This window comes from Thalassophryne amazonica, chromosome 18, assembly GCF_902500255.1.
Source record: "Thalassophryne amazonica chromosome 18, fThaAma1.1, whole genome shotgun sequence".
Classification (NCBI taxonomy): domain Eukaryota; kingdom Metazoa; phylum Chordata; class Actinopteri; order Batrachoidiformes; family Batrachoididae; genus Thalassophryne; species Thalassophryne amazonica.
This window is the reverse complement of record NC_047120.1, coordinates 43848583-43875779: the sequence shown is the minus strand read 5'-3', so window position 1 is coordinate 43875779 and position 27197 is coordinate 43848583. Positions and strand designations below refer to the sequence as shown.

The 27197-nt window shown below is 40.7% G+C and overlaps 1 protein-coding gene across 3 annotated transcripts in view; it reads left to right on the top strand.

The window, feature by feature from the left end:
* LOC117531381 (PH and SEC7 domain-containing protein 1-like) overlaps positions 1 to 24657 on the top strand; it is a 153072-nt gene extending 128415 nt beyond the window's left edge. For all 3 annotated transcript variants that reach the window (XM_034194470.1, XM_034194472.1, XM_034194471.1), the window contains 6 exons: positions 7177 to 7370; positions 9643 to 9713; positions 13506 to 13663; positions 18309 to 18453; positions 23932 to 24075; positions 24297 to 24657. In XM_034194470.1, coding sequence (XP_034050361.1) covers positions 7177 to 7370; positions 9643 to 9713; positions 13506 to 13663; positions 18309 to 18453; positions 23932 to 24075; positions 24297 to 24560 — 976 coding nt within the window. In that variant the 3' untranslated portion in view covers positions 24561 to 24657. The remainder of the gene's footprint in view (positions 1 to 7176; positions 7371 to 9642; positions 9714 to 13505; positions 13664 to 18308; positions 18454 to 23931; positions 24076 to 24296) is intronic.
* The last annotated feature ends 2540 nt before the right edge of the window (positions 24658 to 27197 follow it).

The window sequence follows — 27197 nt, the reverse complement described above, 5'->3', positions numbered from 1 at the left end:
AGGGTAAAAGCACTTTTTATAAGCAGTGTAAGAATGTATTTTATAGAAGATCGAGTTCACATTGAGGAGGACTTGTAGTTGCCCTTTGACACATCCCAATGGGCACAACACCAGTCTCCAAAAATGAAGTGCATAACGAGTGCTAATCCTGAACCTAGCATGTTCGTTTTGATGGTAGGAGGAAAGTGGAGGTTGTGGATTAAAGAAAAACAAACATGCAAATTCCATACAGAAAGGAATCTAACTCACAACCTTCTTGATGTGATGCAAGAGATTTAACAAGCTGAAATGCCACCTCACTATAAAGCTGGCCAAATGTAAAGTTAGTTAAATATAAAGCTAACCAAATAAAACTAAATGGTCAGATATGAAGTTAATACAATATAAAGCTAACTGAAATGCTAACCAAATCTAAAATTGACTATAAAGCTAACAGAATATATGGTTAACTTGACATGAAACCAATTAAGTGTTAGGTTAACTGCATGTAAAGTTAGCTACAAAGCTAACCAAATTCCAAATTGACTACAAAGCCAAATGAAGATACAGTTATTTCAACATGAAACCGACTGAATATATAGCTAACTACAAAGCTAACCAAATCTGAAATTTACTATAAAGGTAAATGACTATACAGTTAATTCAACATGAAACTGGGTGAATATTAAGCTAACTACAAAGCTAACCAAATCTAAAATTTACTATAAAGGTAAATGACTATACAGTTAATTCAACATGAAACTGGGTGAATAGTAAGCTAACTACAAAGCTAACTATATCTAAAATTTACTATAAAGCTAAATGAATATACAGTTAATCGAACATGAAACTGACTGAATATAAAGTTAACAACAAAGCTAACTAAATCTAAAATTTACTATAAAGCTAAATGAATATACATTTAATTGAACATGAAACTGACTGAATATAAAGCTAACAACAAAGCTAACTAAATCTAAAATTTACTATAAAGCTAAATGAATATACATTTAATTGAACATGAAACTGACTGAATATAAAGCTAACTACAAAGCTAACTAAATCTAAAATTTACTATAAAGCTAAATGAATATAGAGTTTATTCAACATGAAACTGATAAGATTAACAAGATCATTTGTAAATTTCTTTAATTAAATGGAAAGAAAATCTCACATTTCGATTTGTGTTGGAAGAGTGTTTAGTTATTTCAATATTGATTTCCTGTTTTCGCGCCGATAAAATAACCTCAAACACTAAATTATTTTGAAAATTGTAAAGTTTATAAAACATTTGCACAGGACTCTTGCAGTCCAGATTGAATTGGACTAGGACAAATTAACATTTTAGTTGGACATCAGATCAGGTCCGGGAGCATGCGATGGTGTTGTGCATTGCTGTATCCATCTCACCATGGAACTACCTTGGGTCCTGGATGGCAGCCACCCAGACAGTTTGATCTCAATGAGATTGAAATCAAATAATCATTTTTTTTTTCTTCTGCATTTTCAATCTGTTTAGGCAAAGTTAAAATTGTGATTTGGTCTAGACAAACTAAACTCCTTTCTAACCTTTAGCCACTCTTGGTTAACAGTTTTAATACAACCAAGTCGCACATCCAAGTCATCACATTTTGACAAAAATGGCTCATTTTGACCAATATATGACAGGCCTGGTACCCCTGTTGCATCACTATGTGATACATGAGGAAACACTAACAGTAACCATAACCTTATGTTGTGTGGGCCGCTGAAGAGGAGGTACTGCTGGCCACCACCACCAGAGGGCGTCCGGCCTGGAGTGCGGGCTCCAGGCACTAGGGGGCGCTGCCGCCTTGCAGGAGCAGCCAGAGTGACAGCTGTCACCCATCACCTGCGACAGCTGTCATCAATCATCTGCAGGGGTATATCAGCAGGACGGTATCTCCACCTCATCGCCGAGATATCGTTTCTACCGAGAAGGTAACGTGCTCAGCTGACTGTTTAACAGTGATCTTTGTGACTTTTGTGCTTTGCTCTGAGAGTACTTTTCCAACGAGAGGTGGAGGTAACTTACCTGCCGTTCGGATTCCTGGGTGCGAACGCGCCCTCCTTTAATTGTCCTTTGTTCCTCGCCAGCAGTACCAGGTCCGACACGCGGAGGCAGTGGCCACCTGGGAGTTCGGGACTTGGCGGCTCCAGTATTCCCGGGGTCTGGTGGCGGAGGAAACCGTGTGGTTCCGGTTCTACTTTGGAGAGGCGTCTCCTATCTTCGAGCCTGCCCACACGACACCTGTGTGAATTTGACTTTGTCCATTATTGTAATCTGTTGTACTTGTTGTGCATATTCACAACAGTAAAGTGTTGTATTTGGCTTTATCCATTGTCCGTTCATTTGCGCCCCCTGTTGTGGGTCCGTGCTCTTACACTTTCACAACACCTTATCCATGACATAACCATAACCAAAACACAGATGAATGTTCCCTGATGATGCAGACGTGAAGTTGATAGGTCTGTCTGCTGCCAGAGAGAAACGACACAGCTGTGACAAAACATGTCTCCCAACCCATCATTAAATAACAAAACGGGGGTACCTAACTCGTCATATTGTGACGGAAAGGGGCACCGACCGAGCCTAAAAATGTAATGAGTTGGGAGTGAGAGTGTGTAGATTAACGATATTTGAAATAAAGATGTTCATCTAACTCTAATTTGTCTCGTCTCTAACCCTAAGCTAGTAAACCTAAACCAGCATTCAGTACTGCCTAGGCCAAGGGTGGCCAAGTTTGGTCCTTGAGAGCCACCTTCCTGACACTCTTAGTTGTCTCCCTGCTCCAACACGCCTGAATCCAATGAAAGGCTCATTAAAAGTTTGCTAACGAGTCTTTCATTGGATTCAGGTGTGTTGGAACAGGGAGACAACTAAGAGTGTCAGGAAGGTGGCTCTCAAGGACCGAACTTGGCTACCCCTGGCCTAGGCTGATAAAGGAACTGTATGTCCACATTCTATTCCATAATCTGTTCTATTGTTTCTTGTTCTGTTCTATATGAGATTCAAAGACTTCCTCCAACACGCGTGAATGAACGAATGACATACGTGTGATTTTAGGCTGAACACAGTTCCTGTTATACTCCTCTGTAATAATATGACAGTAGGTTGTGAAATCAACCAGGTGCGTTCCTGTGTGGGTGCACTGTGCATGGATTTTTGCAATCACAACCTGAAACTTACCCGTGTCTTCTTTTTTTTTTGACGCCCCCGTGGAGAGAGACGGCCACTCTCGCCGGTGCAGTTGGACGCGCCCACATGTTCCTCACTCATACATCACAGACATATAGTGCACACATGCTTCCTGATTCAGGAGCGGGGGCGGCAAGCGCAGGGAGAGGTGGTGGGCATCGTGCATCTCCTCCGTTCTAGAGAGAGGCAAACGAGGGATAGAGACTCAACAAGTCAGTGCTTAAAACCAAAAGGAAGGATGACTGCAACGGCGAGAATGGAGATGAGATGGTATAGAAGCAAAGTGTCACTGAAGTGAGCGAGGAAGAAGATCGAAGCCCATCTGTTCAATTATCTCTGTATTCTTTCTCATGTGTGTGTGCAGCCACATCTCACACACAGTAGAGCAGAAGAACGCCTTCACTGTATGATATTAAATGGTTCACAACTTCCTAAACTTTAAGTTATAAATGGCCGTAAACACATTCATAAGAGTGAGTGTCGGTGTTAAATCGAACAAGAGCTGCTTCTGCAAATACAAAAATGTTCTGCCGTGTGCACAAGTATGTGTATGGGTGAATTCATGTTTTCTTTCACTTGAATTAATGCTTTTGGTACAATGAGTCAGTGACACAGGTGAAATGGAGCAAATCTCCATTAGGTAGTGGTGCCGAAACATCAAGACGCACTTCTTTTCGCTCCTTTTGATCCCACACTTTGTTGGTAATGTTGTACCAACTGAGAAGGATCAGCTTTGAATGTTTTGTTGTTTTTTATTTATTTATTCTTTCTCTTGCTGTCCCTCTTGTGTCCTCACTCCTCTCCCTCTCCTTCATCCATCCCCCCACTCTCCATCTCTTTTTTCCACTTTGTCTCTGTGTAGATTCAGACAGGCCAGCAGTTACCAGGCAACAGGCTCCACGCTCATTGGCTCTGCCTCTCTCTCTCTCTCCATCTCTCTCTCTCTCTGGCTCCTGCATGGGGTTAACTGCTGTTATGTACTGCTAGTTACTCATAGCATGGTCTCTGGGGGGGGGGGGGGGGGGTTCGGCATCCAGCCATTTTTTTTTCTATTTTCAGGCTGAACTTTTGCATGGTGCCGGCTGGTGAGGAAACAAATGGAATTGCCGTCGTCCCTCCCTCGTAGAGTCGCTCGCTTTTACAGCCTAAAGCGTCTATCATCTCCTAATGTGACAAATCCCTTTTAAGACACTAAAGTCCTCTGTACATCACATTGTACGGGCTTATTTAGAGGAGGATGCGATTATCACGCCTGCAGAAGCCCTGTTTCTAAACACTATATAGGTATACTGTTTATTGGCTATACATGTTTCTGGGGAAATACACACGTGCATATTTCACATGAGTGTGCGGGGAAGAAGAAGCTGCAGTCGAAGCAGCTCATTACACTCCTCATTTGCAAAAATGGCTCCACTGGGCCTCTCTGCCGCTAATAAACGATGTGCACGAAAACTTCAAATCCCACCCACAACTCCCAACCTGAGTACAAACTGCAATGGAGGCAGAGGGCTGCATCCACTGGCGGCTCAACTGCTTTTTTTCTTGGTGGGGCCAAGTGGGACATGAGTATTTATTGGTGGGGTGACAGAATGTGTAGTAAACGCACATGTGTGCATTTTAAATGATTTCCAGCTATATGCACGTTGATCATTCTTACATGTAATTCAAAATAGATAGAGCTAACCAGCAATTGGGCAGCACAGTCTTGTTTGAGGGCGGGCACTAAAGAGATAAAATATGGCACATACAATGTAATTTCTCTACTTCCAGGGACAGAAACACGGCACTTTCTATGAGTTCTTGGGCAAATTACATACAAACAAAGTGAAAATGCAAAGAAAAAGTGATGATGCGGAGCTCAAACGTGTCACAGCAGTTGTGCAGGCAAGAGAACGCAACTACTCCGGTTAGCTGTGTAGACTAACACTTACCTCTCCCGCTTGCCTCGTCTTTCCTTCTCCACTGGGAACCGAAAAAAACTGCACTTTTCACGAGTGCTTCGGTGATTGCAGCCAAAAACAAAACAGCCCACCATGTTCCCATTAGTATTAACGCTATTTGTGGGAAGAGACTAATCCATTCGGAGGATTGGGGATTTAAGTGGAAAACCATTTTAAACCGGCACATCTTAAACTGCCAGGTCCGCTAGGTGACAGCGAGTATGCTTTTAAGTTTACTGAGGCGGGCTGAATGGTTTGTGCTGAAACTCCCGCACTCTGCCTGGGGATTCTCTGCCGTGTTTGTGCCGGTTGTCCTCATATGTGGTCAAATCTCATGATATCACGTAGGGGTTCAAACGAGACTGCGCTGCCCTGTTGTCATTTAAAAATTAGGGATGTTCCCATTATTCATTTATTTGTATTGGATAAAGTCACACAGATTAGTGTGCATTCTGTCTCCCTCTGCTTCATAAGCGCGGCCCAGATGGAGCTAAAGGCAACCGTTGATTGCTGCTGCCCCTACAGTGCTCATTTTAAAAGCGTATTTTTGCTCTGCTTTGCTTCAAATATGCACCGAGTTTGTTTTTGATGGATGGCACGTGATACATTTTTTACGGGTTAATCAGGCAGCACTTTCTACACTCATAAGTGAGCTTTTACTCATCTCATCTGTGTTTTCCTCTTTATAACAGAACCACACACACACACGTAACAGATTTTTGCAAAACAAAGAAAATAATAATAATAATAAAGTTGGATTTATTTTTTAACAACTTCCACACTGCCACCACTCTCATTAATGTCATTCAGTCAGTTTTGCTTTGGATATTCTAGTTTTACTTCTAAATTGTCGCAAAATGGTGCAAAATGTACCACATGTACCATATGTTTACTTACTTTGTCATTTTGTAGAGATACAAAAAATTAAATAAATCGACAAAATCATTGAGGGCCACCTTGGATTGAAAGTATTTTTTCATGCAATGCAGAGCTGTTTGATTCTCAAGCATGTACATTGGATTAACTTTAATGTGCTTGCAGTGTGATCAGTGCAAGTGTGATGCGTCATTTCAGAGCTCAGCTGCTCGTGTAAGACAGAGTCTCTTCACCCAAAGCGATCAAATGGATTAATGGGATTATTAACCATCAGATGACAAGTTAAAACCACTTAAATCATTCTAAAGTCAGTTTTAGGCAGAAACGCAGTGATAGTCTGTGATGCTTTGAAATGACCGACGCACAGTGAAGGCATCACCAAGGAGCTTGTGCAGCTGCGGCGCTCTGATCGCTTCCTCTGTCTTTTTTGCTGAAATAATGCTGAATTTATGTGGAATTGATTGTGGTACAGATGCTTCAGATATCTGTCGCTGAGGTAGATGATGACTGGAGGGCAGTTTGAAGCAGAAACGAGGTGATAATCTGTGAACTGCGGCTAATGATGCATGCGCAGTGAAGGCAGGGCAGACTGATTTTTAGGGGGGACCGTTCAGTTGAGGACACCGGGTGTTGTACATAATGGAGCCATTGTTGGACCAGATCAGTCAGAGAAAGGTGGTGAAGGTGAGAAACTGATGCTGAAAAAAGGATTGTCATGAGCCAATGTCAGTTTTATGGTGGGATTTAGTCTTTGGGAGCGGCTTCACCTTTGACTGAATCCTTTGGGTAATGGCACCAGAAGGCTGGAAGGAGCTAAACGGCGTCACTCTTTAGATGTGGTACATTTGGGTAAAGGAGGGCGGACAGCGGAGCAGAGAATGACCGCTTCATTCACTCAGACACATCATGCTTTGTGACTGTGCGACAAAAGCTCTGCTAAGACGCAGCAGCGGTCGGACATATTACTCATGTGTACTGTACGAAATAAAAGTTCTCCATCAAGTGTGTGAAATGTCTGGACCTCTTGTCCTGTGCTGCTCCTTGTGTAACAAGTGCAGTGTGAGAAGCGAATGGACAGGATGACCGATGATGATGTGTTGATTTGCCTCGCTAATGAGATATGACACATAAGTGTTGATCACCACGGCTTTTTTGTCTCCATAGTGACGAGGAAGAGCTTCGGAAGTCATTTTCGGAGCTCGGGGACAGCCTGTGCGACTCAAACACCTCCAAACCAATGAAGCGGGAGGGCAGCAGCGGGAAGCTCCTGTCGGAGGCAACTCAGCCCTCTGGAACGCTGCTGTACAAAAACGGGTTCCTGGTCCGCAAAGTGCACGCCGATTCAGACGGCAAGAGAAGTATGTTTGAGAGCCTTTTGTTTCCTAAAAAAAAAACAAAAAACTATTTTTTTTTTGTTTGTTTTTTGTTATCAACTGTTTATTGATTTTTTTACATATATAAAATTAGATGAAAAAAGGAACAACATTTTTAAACCAGTCCAGGGCAAGAGAAACAAAAAGATGAAAGTAGACGAATGTACATCTGTGTATATGATAATTATTCATTCAGATTAGGAGAGCCACATCATGGTCCCAAGTAGGTGTTTTAATAATAATAATAATAATAATAATAATAATAACCCTATTTTGTAAACTATATGGGTAGTATATTACAAAATAATAATAGGAATAAGAATAGGAATAAAACTAATAATATGGTGGTATTTACATAGCATTTTTATAAACAATTGTTACAAAGTGCTTGTACTTCAGTACAAAAAGAAATACTGAAACCATTTTAAAACAGCCATAAAATACACAAATAGACACAGCGATCTAAAAATATATAACACAATGCTAAAATACCCTCAGCTGTATGAGCATTGTGTTCTTTATAATTTGCAGTTGTTTAAATAATTATTAAGATCCTATTGTTTTACATACAGTTTGTACATGTTCAAATCAGATCATCATTTAATCATCATCATCAAATAACTTCATAGAAAGTTGGCTTTGAGTTAGCAATAGTTAGCGTGCACAACATCCACAAAAAATCTTGTAAATGACACCAGAGGTGTTATCAGGTTATAAGAACAGCGTTTTCAGTTTTATAAGTGTTTATTTCTTACTAGCTTTAACATAATATACCAGAAACGAAGCGGTTAGCAAAGCGCCAAACTAGGACGCGACATCACCATGCTAACCTCCATAAAATGTCTTATAAATAAGTTCAGAGGTAATAGGTTCCAAAAACAGCGTTCTCACTTTTAGAATTGCTTATTTCTTGCTAGCTTTTACATAATATGTGAGAAACATGCATATGAACACACAAAACGAAGCAGTTTTGAAGAGATCAGCGATTGACAGCTCTACTCTGTTGGCTGTCACCCACGTCACTCAAACACGAAACGGGTCAGATTATAACTGAATGCGACTTGTCCAAGGTCAGTGTCCCAAGAATGTTCCCTGTGAATTTCAACATTAATAAGAGTAATAGGACTGGACTTATGCTGAGCACAGACAGACAGACAGACAGATGGACAGACGGATGAAAAGTCTACCTGATGGCCATATTTTGGCCTCAAGTAATAAATGAATTTAACAATTATATAACTGATTGTAGCTAAAAGAAAGTACATGCATTTTAAGTCTCATTTGAAAAGAGTTTAAGATCATGTCTGATCTCCCTAGACACATTTCATTATTTCATGAAATTAGCATGATCCCTATAGCCTGCTGTCTTCTTTTTCACCTTTTGAATAGAAAGTAATCCTGTAGCCTGAGACTGCAAAACATGGGGAGGTATATAAGGCTCCAGAGAATCTGAAACACACAGCGAAGCTGCCGTACCAGTCAGCATTTTATAGGTTAATAACAGAGCCTTTAAGTATATGCGATTATGTGCAATTAGACAGTGAAGTGAGGCGAATACTGAGGTGATATTATCAAATGTATTCATTTTGTTTAAAACCCTAATAACCACATTTTGAACCATTTGAAGTGTACTCTAGACCAGAAGATGAAGCGTAACAATAACCATTTTTAGATTAAATAAACACATTAATCAGTGTCTCTGTATCAGCCCCAAATAATACTGAATTGTTGTAATTTATGTAAGAGAAGAAAACCATTTGTGATTGTTAGGGTTTCATGTTAAACATCCTCAAAATCCAACAAGCATATGGAAATTCTCCCACTGAAACATCTCATTTGGACTTCCATGATGTATGATGTATCTGGACGCACATGGCCTGTGGGAGAGAGGTCATCTGATCCAGCAGCTCCTTTCCATTTAAAGCGAAGTAGGTTGTTGCTTAGAGATCTGGAAAGGGGGCGGAGCTTTCTTATTTTTCTCCCTTTTTTTTTCTTTTTTTTTTTTAATGTGTTACCTCAGCATATGTGGGTATTTCTGAATGCAAACTTTAATATCTGCTTTTTAAGAAAAGATGCATCATTATCCCCTTTAGACCTACAGTATCTTGATCGAACCAGAATTACACGTATCTAGTATGTTATGGCACGTGTAAAACATACATACTGAGTATAACTATATAAGTGCAAAATGCAGTAGATTAAACAGTGATAGGTTCTATTTAAATAACTGTGAATTCTTTCTTTCTCCTCCTCACAGCACCAAGAGGGAAGAGGGGGTGGAAAACATTCTATGCCATTTTAAAAGGGCTAATTCTCTACTTGCAAAAAGTAAGATGCTTACACGCACGTACACACACAAAGGGACTTAAATTACTCTCTCTATTAAAGTACCCTTTCATATGAGAAAGTTAACACTACTAAAGAGTTAATATGTTAATTGCACTACTGACAGTGTAATCAGTGAAAAACTCCAGAACAGAGTTATTTTTAGTGCTATATGTGTTGAATTAACACAGAGGATTTTGCTGTATGCATCAGAAACAACAGTGTGCAGCTTAATCTGCTGTTTACTTAATTAAATTCAGTTTGGTTGTCCTGAAATGTCAGCAAAAAATATAGTATAACCGAACTGCTTCATATCCCTGCAGTGGACATCAACTCACTTGTGCAGGGAGATTAAAAATAAAACTAAAAAATATGAAAACTACATTGTTATTCCAACTGTGGGATATTCTGGGCTCCCTACATCTTTTGCAGTGTAATTCGCCCTATTGAGATATCCTATAATCCCTTGCACCCCAGAGAGGCGCCGCAGTCAAAACAACATAGAAATACCACATGACGACTATTGCAAATTAACATTATACAGCCAAAATGTAATTTTTTATGCCTTTCATAACATTTATAAGAGACTGCATACGTGAGACCTCTGAACACTTGCTAAAAGAAATATTCCAAATATTCCGTGTCAGCTACCTTCAACCTGCGTGGAACTTCATAAACGCAAACCGAATTTCAGACATCTTATGTATTATTCTGGAACAAACAGCACAAACAGTGTCGTAAAGGACAATAAGCAGGGCGTTAAGAAATCATACTTCACTTTCCCCCACAATGACAACAACAGGATGAGGTCGCAGCTCACAGCAATGCCCATTGTAAATAATGGAGAAACAACTTGAGATTCTCGGGTGTTTACAGTAACAATGTCTAAAAACCTACACTCACAGAAATATTTAACCCTAACTTTTAAGATTTATGTAATTTTATTTCATGACAAATTCCCATTTACTTTATTAGATAATTTTAATACAAACCTACCAAATAAACCTTACATAATGCATATTCATTACTGTAAGAAATCCTATTCATTTGAAATGCATAATCCTCTAGCTTTATGTATTTAATATTAATAAAATATAATTACTCTAAATCAATAATAATGACAGTATTTATTTAAAATACGTAAAATGTATTGTTTGAATTGCATAATAATTATGTTACCTATGCCATTTATCTTGTATAGGTGACATAATTATTATGCAATTCACACAATATACTTTACGTATTTTAAATAAATACTGTCATTATTATTTATTTACAGTAATTAGATTGTATTAATACTAAATACATAAAGCTGAGGATTATGCATTTCAAATAAATAGGATTTATTACAGTAATGAATATGCATCATGTAAGGTTTATTTGGTAGGTTTTTATTAAAATTATCTAAAAAAGTAAATGGGAATTTGTCATGTAATAAAATTACATAAATCTTAAAAGTTAGGGTTAAATATTTCTGTGAGTGTACATAATAGGGCACCGCAGTCTCATTTGAGGGCGGGCGCTAAAGGGGTCAAATATGACGCATATGACATGATTTCTCTACTTCCAGGGGAAAACTACGGCATTTTCAATGAGTTTTTGGTCAAATTACACGCAAACAAAGTGAAAATACAAAGAAAAAGTGACGATGTGGTGGGAAAGTGGACACTTGTTGCGGTTTGTTTATGATCTGAAGCACAAATGTGTCGAGGCGGTTTTGCAGGCGAGAGAACGTAGCTAGTCTGGTTATCTGTGTAGGGTAACACTTACCGACAGGACGTCTCCAATCTGCCTTATCTTCCCTTCTCCACTGGGAACCGAAAAAAAAAAACTTTTCACGACTGCTTCGGTGATTGCAGCCAAAAACAAAACAGTACCCCATTTTCCCGTGTGAAGTTACGCTGTGTATATATTGCACAACGGAGCGCAGGTCCCCATAAGTGGTCAAATCCCGCGATATCACGCAGGGTTCAAATGAGACTGTGGTGTCCTGTACGAGGGCTGTCAATAAAGTAACGGTCCTTTTTATTTTTTTCAAAAACTATATGGATTTCATTCATATGTTTTTACGTCAGACATGCTTGAACCCTCGTGCGCATGCGTGAGTTTTTCCACGCCTGTCGGTGACGTCATTCGCCTGTGAGCACTCCTTGTGGGAGGAGTCGTCCAGCCCCTCAGTGTCTCAGTGCAGTTCTCACTGTTGTTCAAATCTCGCAGAGCGGCAAACCCTCTGAGATTTTGCTGGTTGTGAAACCTCATTAGGGCGATTAGGAATGTTTTCACGTTTCACATTTATTTATTTGTTTGTTTATGTTGTCTTACTGGGCGGCATGGTGGATTAGTGGTTAGCACTGTTGCCTCACAGCAAGAAGGTCTTGGGATTGCTTCCCACCCGGGTCTTTTCTGTGTGGTGTTTGCATTTTCTCCCTGTGTTTGCGTTGGTTCCTGCCTTCGTGTTGGTGCTCCGTCTTCCTCCCACATCTAAAGACATGCATATTAGATGAATTGGAAACTTTAAACTGACCGTAGGTGTGAATGTGTTTGTTTGTCTATACGTGGCCCTGCGATAAATTGGCTTATCACATATTACAACAAAAATTTGCACTATACTCATAAACCAGCCCTCATGAGATACAAGAAAAAATGGGGCTGATAAATCATACAGTTTTCCTATCAATTTTACTGCTCTGGACTCTGTGGCAATAAAATCAGTGCGATACAAATCTTAAAACAAGGTGATACAAAAAAAAGACATGGAAAATACCAGGCTTTGTATCGCCCCGCTTTTCATCCAATCAGGAGCCCCCATTTTTCGGACCCACCAATGACACACCCCCATTTTGTGTTACCCTGGTGACAGGTGCAGGATCCTGATACAGGATCCAGATAATTTCATTCAACCAAGATGTCTGATCAAGGTGAGAGAGTTTTAGCCTCCCAAGCAGGGAGAATTCTACAACTTGAGCCTCATACTGAAGTTGTGAGACTGAGAAGTTAGTGACTTTATAGAGAGACATAAGAACATTCCATAATTTCCATGTTTACATGGTTTACCTGCATTATTTGTTCTACATGATTCATGTTTATGATTATTCTTTATTTTTGTTGTAATATGTGATAAATATCTTATTATGATATAGGGCGTGACACCTGAACAGACATGTGATAAGGTATACGTCCCACGGCCCTTTATTGAAGTAAGTGGGTATCGAAAATGAATGAAAAAATGTCATCTTACTGATACATGAGATTTTTTTTTTTTAAATGCATGAAAACTTACATCGTTATTACGGTTTTGGGACATCCAAAAATGCAACCTTTGCACAGTATTGATTTCAGCTAAACCAAATGGAGCACGTCAAAGCACACATGCACACGCAAAACGATAGCACGGAGGACAGGCCGAAAACAGTAAATTCACTGTGACCATTATGACGTCTGTTTCCTGTTTACTTGTCTAAAAAAGCGCTGTGACATAATGTACCTCAGATGTGTCCAAGCCAACCGGTCAGATTCTGGCAGCGTGCACAGCGACCATACTGAGCAGTGGGCCGGCTTTTCAGGATGCACAGAGTCTGGCAGCATAACAGGCCCTCTGGAGAGGCCACAAAATAAAGGCACCCGACAACACCATCAATTTAGTTCAGCATCAGATTTGTTATTTCAGATTTCAGAAGGTGACAGCGGGTGTGTAAGCACATAGGACAACTTTTAGTTCATATTATCATTTGAATCTAATTGTTAATGTCCACAATTGTTCATCACATCATTAATTTTTAATAACTGCTACAACAGGGGGAATACCGGCCTGATAAGCAGCTATCTGATGAGGACCTGAAAAACGCTGTGTCCATCCATCACTCTCTGGCCATGAAAGCGTCCGACTACAGCAAGAGGCCCAATGTGTTTTACCTAAGAACTGCTGACTGGAGGGTTTACCTCTTCCAAGCACCGTGAGTGTCCTCTCTCATTTTATGCCTTTCACCAAGCAGATATAATACACTCTAAGAACTAAACTAAACATCACCTTCCCTGTCAAATTTTGTGCCATATTTTCATTACATTATGAGAATTGAACCTCATTTATCTTTTATACAGACAGGTCCTGAAGTATTTGGACAGCGACACTATTTTTTTTTTTTATCATTTTGTCTCCATCAACACTGATGTTGAAATGAAACCATCATGATGTCCTTGAAGTTTAGAGTGCTAACTTTAATTCAAGAGGTTTAATTTTGAAATTTTTCTTTTCGTTTCAGTTTCATTGTAGTTTGATGCAGTAATGGGCATCCCTGTACATACCAGTGGAGTGCACACATTGTAAACCCATTTATGCAAGGTGTATCTGAATGTTGCAACATATATAAATAGCATTAACATTCTTTGTTTGACTTTAGACAAGGTGTTTTGTTGCCCTGTGTTGCTGTTGCTTTCTCTTTCCTCACAATAGCAATGCACCTGCAGCGTTATTGACCAACATGCCCAAGGATGTGTGCACAAATACATTTTCTATTTAAACAATGTGGACATTGAGTGTGAAAAAGGCACCTGCATCAGTTGTAAAGTAGCAATGACACTCGTGCTGCGCTCTGGGCTGCACTGTGGTAGGTCTAAGATAAAGCCATTAAGCTCTGTTCTCACTTTCTCCCGGACAGTTGCAGTCGATAAACTGACAAATCATGTGAAAATCACACATGCCAACTAATGTGCTCTAGCATGCCGTGTGCAAAAACACTCATAGCACGCCTGAAGTATAACTTTAGCAGAACCTCAGTGCTTCCAGAAAATCTCACAGTGATGTCATGGAATATTATACAAATAATGAATGTTTTTGAGTGCAATGGTAAGAATATTTCATGAGGTGAAAGATGCAACAGTTCATCTTTCACATTTCATGAAAACAACATTCATTATTTGTTTTATATAACGCTTAAAATCCTGACGATGTAGTCCGTACCTGATGTATTGACTTCATTGTGTACAGACTTCCATCTGTTTTCCTCAGTCCAGCGAAAAATTGCAACAGAAATTTGTAAAGCTCTTAATCCGACAGCGCTTGCACTTCAGGTAGGGCCATCCCAGCGATTACTGCGTACTCGATTTGTTTTTTTGTGTTCCAAGATTGAGCACTGTCAGCAAAACAAACCCCGCCATGTTTGTTTTTAATCTAAGCACTGTCACCGCTAGCGCACACATGCTGTGATAGCGGCATGCGGTAGCACAAAATATATAGCACCAAAATTGCACAGTAAATAAATCCAAAATTGCATGGTAAATGAACACAATGGCAAATGGTACAAATAATCCATATCACGTGACATACAAACCGCCAATCAAATGATAAGGATCTATTTAGGCATTATATAAATGACAATATATTCTGCTCCACAGATATATAAAGGATTACAAGGTCAGGTCTGGGTGCACATGCTAAGGCCATGCTTCATCGCATCCACCACACTATGGAACTAGGGATGTGTATCGATAAGATTTTATCGATATCGATACCATTATCGATTCCGCTTATCAATCCGATTCCTTATTGATTCCCTTAGTGATACCTCTTGTTAATTTTTTGTGTTCTAAAAGTAGGCTTTACAGGTTTTCTATGTCAGTGGGTCAAAGAGCTTTTTCTTATCGTGCACCCGCTCTGTGGAATGGTCTTCCTGCGACTGTGAAGCAGTCGGAGTCCGTGGACATTTTTAAGTCAAGACTTAAAGCCTATTTTTATTCTCCTTCTTATGAATAGTTTTTATTTTTTTTAACTGTTTTATTCTTTTACTTCTGTTTTTAATTATGTATTTAAATTTTTTATTTATTCATTTATTTTAATTTTTTATGTTGAACTATTCTGTGTGAGGCGCCTTGAGACAGCTTTTATTGTAATTTGGCGCTTTATAAGCTGATTAAATTGAAATTGAATTGAAATTGAACAACATTTTATTGAGTCTTAAAGTAAATTAATATGAAATTGGTTACTGGATCCTTAAACTCTGGACATAATAAACTCTACATGGTGGATCCTTGATCTCTGGACATAAATAGAAATAAACAAAATCTGTAGTTTTTGTCAAAAACATTTCTTTTCAGACATTACTAGCATGAATGCCACTCCATACATCTGAACTGAGCTCTTGCAGCTGGCTGTGCTGCACATCAGGATGAAATTGATAAAGAATGTAGGACGTCTCATTTTGGGAAGAAAAAAAAAACGTTTTAGTCAATTGTAGTTTCTTGTCTGTATTACGTTTGTAAGAGGTGTCATTTTATTTAAAGCGGGGATTCGTTTTGAAGTTATTAATTCTGAGCAGACTCTGTCTCGGCAGAGAGCTACACAGCGTTTGGAGCTGTGCCAACGGAACAGAGGACGATTCTTGTTTCTTGACTGCAACAAGGCAAGAGTCCCAGTTAGTGACTTTAATCCAGACAAAAGTGACTCACGATATTTTAATGGCTTTGAGAGGGGTTAAGAAGCGGACTTGCCATTTCTGAAGAGCAGCGAATCAAAGAACCACGAGCCAGTGGACTGAAGCATTGCTTCATTGGTTCATGCTTCAAATGGTGTTGCGCTGCAGAAACGGTTGATTACAGAGCTGCTACAGGGTCTGTAATCAACGTAGAAAAATGATCATTTTCCTGACAAACACACCCCAACACAACGGCCGCTCTGAAGGACCGATAAGGGAAACGTTAAGCAAAAAGGCTATTGATATCAGTGGATCGAATCATTTCTTAACAATACTCCAAAAGAACTGGTTCTCGATACCCAAACCTATATGGAACTGCCTTGGGTCCTGGATTACAATCGTACATCTGGAAAAAAATACATTTTCAACCATCTTGAAAAACCTCCATTTTAAACCTGACTGTGGAGCAATAATGGAATGTCCTGGTGCAGCAGTTCAGATATGGTCTTCTGCGACATATGTTACAGAAGTCTAAAATGAGCGTTTAGGCCTACATTTTGGTCAAGACAGGAATTTTTACATGTACAGTCATTGAACTGTAGGACTTTGAACATGCTTAAAATGAAACCCCAAGTGTTTTTTAAAAATAGCATGTTGATTAAAAGCACAATTTACACAGATTAACCACTTTCAAATGAACCCTTTAAGATTTAATTATTTAGTCCACAATCACAGAATGTTGCTGTGGCCTTTACATTGTCCACACCTAGTCCTTAAACTCGTGTTGCAGATTAATAGAACTCAGAAGACAGGCACATGGTAGTACTGTAGTTAGATGAAACACAATATCAGTCGTAGAAATACAATGTAAATGTGGGACGTGAGGTATTTTTTTCTTTAATTGTTCAATTGTTCAACTCTGAGAGGACAGACTGTGGACAGCGGCTAATGCGAGACACCGCTGATCTTCATCTGCAGTTTAGTGCAAATAGCTGTGTAGGAATCTGCAGCACATCAGCTGTAGTCCTTCATATTAAAATCACATCCAAAGTGAGGAAAAAATAAACCCGCTAGAGCTCCTTATTCACAGCCAGCGGACGTGAGATCTTATTGTGACTTTCAGCCACGTTTCTTACTTTTCCGACTCCCTCATAACTGCTGATCATCCTTCAGCCGGCAGCATGTGATGCATCGTGTTGAAAACACACGCAGAGTGTGTGTCGGTGATATATGAGTCGAAGAGCAGGAGTTGTAGTCACCGTTAAGGTGTGTATGTGTGTTAATGGGATCCAGGAAGTGGCACATGAGTGGCCACGTTTCAGCCCCCAGGAGGACCGGCTCTGTGTCCCAGTTGCAGCGTGCATTTGTCCCAGATACTCTCACCCGCTCTCTCCTCACTCTTTGTCTCTCTCTCTCTCTCTCTCTCTCGCTCTCTCTCTGTGTCCCTCCTTGCCTTGGGGATTTAAACAAGTCTGTCTGAATCAAGCTGATATTTCTCCTGGGCCCTTAATGGGTCTGTTAGTGTAAAACAGGCCAATTTCTCTCATGCATTAAGTGGTTCCAGAATAACGTATTTGTCAACAGCAAGGCTGCTGAGGACGCCAACAGCCATCCTCGTGATGATGCATTAAGCCGACTTGCATGCATTATTGCTGACTTGTGCGTGCTAAGCATGCACTCTTATGAGTGCTCCTCCAGCGGCGTTCTGTTCATTGTGTGTATGTTAAGCCCTGGTCCCACCTTGAAAAATGAGCCACGCAGCATGTTTCTTTTTTTTTTTTTTTTTGGTACAAGAGGAGGTATTCAACAATTGTGGGAGAATAGTGGCTCATAGAGGCAGTATATTCGGTTAACGAGGCTCATCTCTGAGCATGGCACTAATTTCAAGAAGTTCAAAAATTTAGCAACAACACCGTGGGGCAGTTTGTGTACGAGGTATTTTAGAGGAGTGTGTGGTGAGGACAAGGCCGTTGAAAGCCCATTATTAGCACCTGGAGAGGCTATTTTGGACAGGCTCAGCCCTCTTCTGCACTACAATTCCACCTGCTTTGTACGCCGGTCGCTGTATATAAAATCATTATTTTGTGGCGGATTATTCATTTTCTGTCAGAGTTTGGAAGTTTAAAACACCTCTAATCGCTTCTGGAATCACAGAAGACTGTTTTACTCTTTCTGTGTGTTACTGTCGCAGGAACGCAGAGCAGATGCAGTCTTGGATCACACGCATCAACACAGTAGCCGCCATGTTCTCGGCTCCACCTTTCCCAGCCGCTATTGGCTCCCAGAAGAAGTTCAGCCGGCCACTGTTGCCAGGAATGATGTCAAAATTGTCTGAGGTACCCATAACGTTACAGCTTTAACTGTAGTTGGAATCCAAGAGAAAGGTAATAAGTCATAGTCAAATTAGGACCCAGTGATCCACATCTCTCTTAGCGGCAATGCAAACTGCTCATAGTTAAAAGGAATCCGTCCATGTAGCATAGCGATTTTCACCGGGGATTTCACTTTTTTTTAATCTCACAACATGATGATAACGTCATTAGCATTAAATTTTCATCAGCCAACTTTTCACTTAACACCAACGCCATACATCACAAGTCAACATTAGCAGCCCCTAATGGCTATGATCATAAACCTTCCACTCCTCATGTCAATCTGTCACCAAACGGAGCCCAAAACCCATTAGCTCAAGACCCTGATTAAATAAATAATGTCAGTAAATGTCTTCATTGCCTATGCCATCGCATTACTGACACCAATAAGAAAAACAAAACCTTCATTTTTATAAACCATTTGGAATACTTTCCTTTTACTGATGTCACAATAACATATTTTTGCTGACACAAACTTTAGCTGATTTCATTCCAACAAGAAAATTTCTTGTTTTAAAGCATATTTATAGTGGGTCAAATATATATTGAACACATCACCATTTTTCTGAATAAATATATTTCTAAAAGTGCTATTGACATGACATTTTCACCAGGTGTCAGTACCAACCCAAGTAATACACACATAAAAAGAAACCAAAACAAATAAGTACAGAAATTAAGTTATGTGTAATCATGGGAAATGACAGGAAATAACATTGAACACATGAAGATGGGAGGCACAAAAAGGCATGGAAAGCCAAGACACCAGCTGAAATCTATCAGTAATTTGAAAGCAGCCCTGCCATGTCAGTGCAAATTAATATCAACTAGTTCAATCCCAACTGACGAAATATAAAAAGGTGTCTCATTACCAAGGTGTCACACAAGAAACCGCTCATGATGGGTAAAAGCAAAGAGCTCTCAAAATCTTCACAACCTTATTTTTGTCAAACATACTGATGACATTGGTTGCAGAAGGATTTCCAAACTTCTGAATGTTCCAGAGAGCACTGTTGGGTCATAATCCAGAATTGGTAAGAATATCATTTCACCACAAACGGGCCACAACCAGGTGGTCCTCACAAGATTTCTCACAGAGAAATGAAACAAATTATCAGAAGAGTTGTCCAAGAGCCAAGGACCACTTGTGCACAGCAACTGAACAACTTTTTCAAAGAAAATAATAAGTAATGCACTCATCCACCACAGCCACACGTAAGACTCCATTGCTCCATTGCTGGGGTTTGAACCGAGGATCCTCTGGTCTGAAGCCCACTGCTTAACCACTAGACCATTATGTACCCACAATAATCGCAGGAAGGATGAATGGAAAAATGTACCGAGACATCTTGATACAAAATCTGCTGACATCTACCAGGATGGTGAAGATGAAATGAGGGTGGACATTTCAGCAAGACAATGATATCAAACACACAGCCAAGGAAATGCTCAATTGGTTTCAGAGTATGACAAGAAAACTGCTGGAGTGGCCCAGCCAATCACCTAACTTGAATCCAGTAGAAAACCTATAGAAGGAACTAAAGATCAGAGTTCACAGAAGAGGTCCATGAAACCTTCAACATTTGAAGACTGTGTGGAGGAATGGGCCAAAATCACACCTGAGCAATGCATGTGAATAGTTTCTCAATACAGGAGGTGTCTTGGAGCTGTCATTACCAAAGGCTTTTGTACGAAGTATTAAAATCAATTTCAGTAAGCGTGTTCAATATTTTTTTCTGGTGTCATTCCATTTTATTACACATAACTTATTTTTTGTACTTATTTGTTTTGGTTTGTTTGTATGTGTGGATTACTTGGGTTGTTACCAACATCTGTTGAAAATTTCATGTCAGTAGGACTTTTAGAAATATATTTAATGAGAAACCTATATACGAGGTCTGTCAATAAAGTATAGGTCCTTTTTATTTTTTCCAAAAATATATGGATTTCATTCATATGTTTTTATGTCAGACATGCTTGAACCCTCGTGCGCATGCGTGAGTTTTTCCACGCCTGTCGGTGACGTCATTCGCCTGTGAGCACGCCTTGTGGGAGGAGTCGTCCAGCCCCTCGTCGGAATTCCTTTGTCTGAGAAGTTGCTGAGAGACTGGCGCTTTGTTTGATCAGAATTTTTTCTAAACCTGTGAGACACATCGAAGTGGACACGGTTTGAAAAATTAAGCTGGTTTTCAGTGAAAATTTTAACGGCTGATGAGAGATTTTGAGGTGATACTGTCGCTTTAAGGACTTCCCACGGTGTGAGACGTCGCGCAGCACTCTCAGGCGCCGTCGTCAGCCTGTTTCAAGCTGAAAACCTCCACATTTCAGGCTCTATTGATCCAGGATGTCGTGAGAGAACAGAGAAGTTTCAGAAGAAGTCGGTTTCAGCATTTTTTCCGGATATTCCACTGTTAAAGGAGATTTTTTTTAATGAAAGACGTGCGGACGGATTGCAGCGTCGGCTCGCAGCCGCCGCGACGCTCCGCCACAGGAAAAACACCTCTGTTGGAAGCCTTAAGGACAAGTTGGAACATGTCCAGCTGTTAAACAATTTCTTATATACTCACTCCACTGAAAGCCATCAAAAGTCGCCTGGATTTTACAAATGGTTATCAACACGGAGGTGTTTTTCCTGTGCCGCCGACCCGTCCGCACGTCTTTCATTAAAAAAATCTCCTTTAACAGTGGAATATCCAGAAAAAATGCTGAAACGGACTTCTTCTGAAACTTCTCTGTTCTCTCACGACGTCCTGGATCAATAGAGCCTGAAATGTGGAGGTTTTCAGCTTGAAACAGGCTGACGACGGCGCCTGGGAGCGCTGCGCAACGTCTCGCACCGTGGGAAGTCCTTAAAGCGACAGTATCACCTCAAAATCTCTCATCAGCCGTTAAAATTTTCACTGAAAACCAGCTTAATTTTTCGAACCGTGTCCACTTCAATGTGTCTCACAGGTTTAGAAAAAATTTTGATCAAACAAAGCGCCAGTCTCTCAGCAACTTCTCAGACAAAGGAATTCCGACGAGGGGCTGGACAACTCCTCCCACAAGGAGTGCTCACAGGCGAATGACGTCACCGACAGGCGTGGAAAAACTCACGCATGCGTACGAGGGTTCAAGCATGTCTGACGTAAAAACATATGAATGAAATCCATATAGTTTTTGAAAAAAATTAAAAGGACCGTTACTTTATTGACAGCCCTCGTATACCTGCTGTATATATTGAACATATTATTATTATTTTGTCGAGTTTTAACATTATTTACATTAATCCTGAGTTTATATACTGTAATTCTTGATTAAAGTTACATTTGTGACCTAGTGAAAAATATTGTTTTTTTTTTATTATTATTTAAAATGTTTAAGTTTTGGAACAAGATTAATATATAATATTATACAGTGCTTCCAGAAAGTATTCACAACACTTCACTTTTTCACATTTTGTTATGCTACAGTCTTATTCCAAAATGGAGTAAATTAATTTTTTCCCTCAAAGTTCTACTCCTAGCACCCCATAATGACAACATGAAAAAAGTTATTTCTAAATTTTTGCAAAATTATTAAAAATAAAAAAAACTAAGAAATCACGTGTACATAAGTATTCACACGCTTTGCTCAATACTTTGTTGATGCACCTTTGGCAGCAATTACAGTCTCAAGTCTTCTTGAATATGATGCCACAAGCTTGGTCCACCTATCTTTGGGCAATTTTGCCCATTCCTCTTTGCAGCACCTCTCAAGCTCCATCACGTTGGATGTGGAGCATCAGTGCAGTCATTTTCAGATCTCTCCAGAGATGTTCAATTGGATTCTGTTCTGGGCTCTGGCTGGACCACTCAAGGACATTCATAGACTTGTTCTGAAGCCACTCCTTTGATATCTTGGCTGTGTGTTTTGGGTCATTGTTCTGCTGAGAGATGAACCATCGCCCCAGTCAGAGGTCAAGAGCGCTCTGGAGCAGGTTTTTATCCAGGATGTCTCTGTACATTGCTGCATTCATCTTTCCCTCAATCCTGACTAGTCTCTCAGTTCCTGCCACTGAAAAACATCCCCACAGCATCATTCTGCCACCACCATGCTTCACTGTAGGGATGGTGCCTGGTTTCCACCAAATATGATGCCTGACATTCATGCCAAAGAGTTAAAGCTTTGTCTCCTCAGACCAGAAAATTTGGTTTCTCATGGTTTGAGAGTCCTTCAGGTGCTTTTTGACAAACTCCAGGTGGGCTGCCATGTGCCTTTTAGTAAGGAGGGGCTTCCGTCTGGCCACTCTACCATACAGACCTGATTGGTGGATTGCTGCAGAGATCTTCCTTCTGGAAGGTTCTCCTCTCTACACAGAGGAATGCTGGCCCACTGACAGAGTGACCATCGGGTTCTTGGTCAGCTCCCTGATTAAGGCCCTTCTCGCTCAGTTGAGACAGGCAACCAGCACTAGGAAGAGCCCTGGTGGATCCAAACGTCTTTCATTTATGGATGATGGAGGCCACTGTGCTCATTGGGACCTTCAAAGCAGCAGAGATGTTTCTGTACCCTTCCCCAGATTTGTGCTTCAAGACAATCCTGTCTCAGAGGTCTACAGATAATTCCTTTGACTTTATGCTTGGTTTGTGCTCTGATATGCACTGTCAACTGTGGGACCTTATATGTAGACAGGAGTGTGCCTTTTCAAATAATGTCCAATCAACTGAATGTACCCCAGGTGGACTCTAATTAAGCTGTAGAAACATCTCAAGGATGATCAGTGGAAACAGGATGCACCTGAGCTCAATTATGAGCTTCATGTTAAGCTTTTGCTTTTGCCTACACCCATTTGGCCACATGGGTACATCGTTAAGTTGTTCTCTTTATGAGCTTTTTTTTGTTGTTATTTTTGAGTCTGTGTGCTGAATAAATAAATTCATTCAAGTCATTCATTCATTCACTCATGGCAAAGGCTGTGAATACTTGTGTGCATGTGATTTCTTAGTTTTTTTATTTTTCATAAATTTACAAAATCTCACACACATCACATTGTCATTATGGGGTATTGTGTGTAGAATTTTGAGGAAAAAATTAATTTCATCCATTTTGGAATAAGGCTGTAACATAGCAAAATGTGGAACATGTGAAGCACTGTGAATACCTTCCAAATGCACTGTAATGTATTAATAGATAAAAATGTAGTAATTTAGTACAGTTGATACAACCAGTCACTAAGAAACACATTAACATTCACCCTAATTTGGGAGCAAAATTGATTAAATGTTCTGTACCTAAATTTTTTAAGTTTGTAGTAATAAAAACATAGAGAAAAATGAAATGATTAACCATAACTAATAAATGCCGTCATTCATAATCTACTATGTAACAATACAGAAATTATTTTTGTTTAGATATGTCTGAAATGTGTAATGTAAATTAGTAACAAAAAAAAAAATGGAATAAAAGTGTTTTTCGTTACAGGAGGAACAGGTCAGATCTCATGAAGCACGATTCCGTGTCATCTCCACTGAACTGGCTGAGCTACGCTCTTACCCCCCTGATCGCAAGGTCAAAGGCCGCGAACTTGATGAGTTTCGCCAACGAGACGAGTATCTGGAGTTTGAGGTGAGCTGAACGCTGTAAACCCTCCACAGCAATGCCAGGACGAAATAAATGAGAAAGGCAATGAAGCGTTAAGTCGTTAGTACAGCGCTGCAGCTGCTGTCAAATCCAAAATTTGTTTTTGTTCTCTCTCTCTCTCTCCCTCTCTCTCTCTCTCTCTCTCTCTCTCTCTCTCTCTCTCTCTCTCTCTCTCTCTCTCTCTCTCTCTCTCACACACACAATAGAAAACACGTTATGGCACATACGCCATGCTGCTGCGGGCTAAAATCAGGAGTGGTGAAGAAGACCTGTCTGTCTTTGAGTCACAACTCCTGGATGATAACGGCCTGCAGAGGGCGCACTCCAGCCCCACGCTGCAGGACAGCAGCCAGGCCAGCCAGGCCAGCAGCACCCAGGACGGAGGCAACAGCAGCAAAGCCAGCAGATGCAGCAGCAAGATTCGCCAGGAAGGCCAGAGACACAGCTACCGACAAGCCGTCAAGAAGTGAGATGGGGCCGGGGGCCGGGTCGCCGGGAGCGGCACGGCATTGTTCTGGCAGTTGCAGGCTGTCTCCCTGCACAAGTGTTTATTTGAAATCCAGGTGGGTTTGGCACTTTGCTTGAAGTGGGGGGGAACAGGAGCAAGGGTCCTACTCCTATGCCACCCCCCCCCCACCCGACCACGACACCCTACCCGGCACCCCAATCTCCTCATCCAGTAGAGGAGGTGCAGATCCTGTGACTGGCTCGGGGACAGCAGCGAGGACATTGTTGGTGCAGGTGGTGGGAGGAAGAGTTTAGAGGTCGCAGATCTGCAGACACGAGGTGTTTTCGGGAGCGTACGCTGGGTGCGGTGGCAGGAAGATAAAGAGGGTGCTTATAGATTAAACAGAGCACCACGCAGGGACCGACATCAAGCATCCTTTTTTTCTCCTTTGTTCTTTCAAGACGCCTCCCCACCTTACACCTTCTCCTGCCTTTTTTTTCTTTGACCAAATCTGTTTACACATTTTAAGAACCATCACATGTCAGACACCTGATCTTTTGATTTCAGCTGGAAAAAAATGCTGCCGGTGCTGCTACTGTTTTCCCAGGCTCTTGAGACAGTTTGCCGTTACATTCCAGCTCCTTTTGTTTTCGCGACATGCTGACATTCCACGCAGGAGGTGGACATCACAGCGTTTGACTCCTACGCGCGTTACACCGAAGGCGACGTCAGCTGCAAACGGACGCGATGATAAATACAAGGCGAGGGCACGGCTCCTCCCTCCTGGAGGCGTCATTCTCATGTGTCGACTCACTGAAAGCCTGTTAAAGACAATCAGCTGAAGTCTGCAGTACTTCTGGAATGCTGCAGTGCAATTCAGTGCTGCATCATCTGTTATTTTTCTCTCTCTCTCTCTACTTGAACAGGTGATCTCTTTGCAATTGCTTTGGCTTATGTCCAGTGGCATGCTTCAGTTCTCTTCCTACTTGTTAGTCGAATGTTTTATCAAATAATCCGCATGCCTGTATCCAGCACAGCTTCTTTTAGGGCTTTGACTTCCTTGTGACGGCCTTTTTCCTCATTCCACGTGTAATCTCTCCCTCGACTTAAAGCCTCACATTTTACAAACCCTAATTTCTCGCTCATCTGGCAGACCCTGAATGTTTCTTTCACATTTTAACAGTATTTTACAGATGTCTGTTGATGTTCCGTTCCTCCTGTGTAATGTACGTCACGTATATGCAGAAATACGATATTGAAAATGTTAAAGGAACTATGTTTGTCAAACTTTCAGGATATGTTGTATATAACCCACCATCTGCTGTATGCTTATATTGTACGATATATGACAGTATATTTACAATATATTTAACACACTTGTGTGTGTGGGGGGGGGGACGACACGAGAAAATCTAAAACTTTAAATTCACCCAAAACATCACATCATAATCATATGCCGCCTTTGCGTTTCCTCCTACGTGGTGTTTTGGGGAAATACAGTGAATCAGCAGCACAATATGAGTCTTAGAGCAGTTCTTTTGTACTTATCAACTTGTGTTAAACATTTAAGGGATAGAAAGAGTTCACACGAGGGTTCGCGCATGGTACGCGATGAGCTAATAGCATGATCGTGATGGGGTCGGGGTTGCGACTTTGCATGAAAGAGGCTGACGCTCAACCACATGATGTTTGGAGCGTGTGATTTTTTTTTTTTTTTTTTAACCATCACATTTTCCCATTATTTATGTATAGCCATTTTCTACTCAGGCTTTAAAAATACACCTTTAGCAACTGCGGTGCCAGTATTCCCACCAGCAGGGGGCGCTGTCAGTAATTCAGACGATTCTTCAGCCATAATGATAACTGCAGCGCCTGCAGTGAATATGCATGGCATCACCCGTTGACTTTGGGATGGGTATTGTTGGGACTTGTTTGTATGACTTCTGAGTGTCAATCTTCGGAGCATGTACTGTATTTTTCGGAGTATAAGTCGCAGGTTTTTTTGTACTAGTTTGGGAGGTCCTACAATTTATACTCTGGTGTGACTTAGATTTTTTCCTCTTCAAGAGGCATTTTTTGACAGGTGCAAGTTGTGCTCCGGAAAATATGGTGCAAGCGTGTGTGTGTGTGTGTGTGTGTGTGTGTGTGCCTGATGTAACGGCTGGTCAAAGGTCGCTGTAGAGTGCATTCCACTTTGATGCTCTCTGCCGTAGGTTCCATTCATCGTTGGCCAGTCATAGGCGGTCGTTTATTTTTTCCAGTTTTTATAACTCATGATTTAATATTCAGGTCAACGCACGGTGTTTCCGGGTGTAATGTTTTTTCTTTCTTGTCCTCCGCTGGTGCCACTTTCTGCATTCCTGACATTTATCATCCATCTGTTTCTTCTCACAGACTGCACTGCAATTACTTGCCTCAGTCTGTCCTTAAAGGGGTCTTATTGTGCCAAATTGTTTTTTTTATCCATCTTTTAGATATTATTGGGATTTCATAGTAAACATCCTCAAACCCGTGCGTTCAGAAATTCCCCTTCCATGAGGAAATGTCGGCCTGAAATCTTTTTTGTTTTACACTTCTGTGTGAATGTCACAGACCGACCTGTATGGATTACGACTTGCTCTGTCAGTTGTGCTCTGCTCAGCACACCCACACAGTCTGT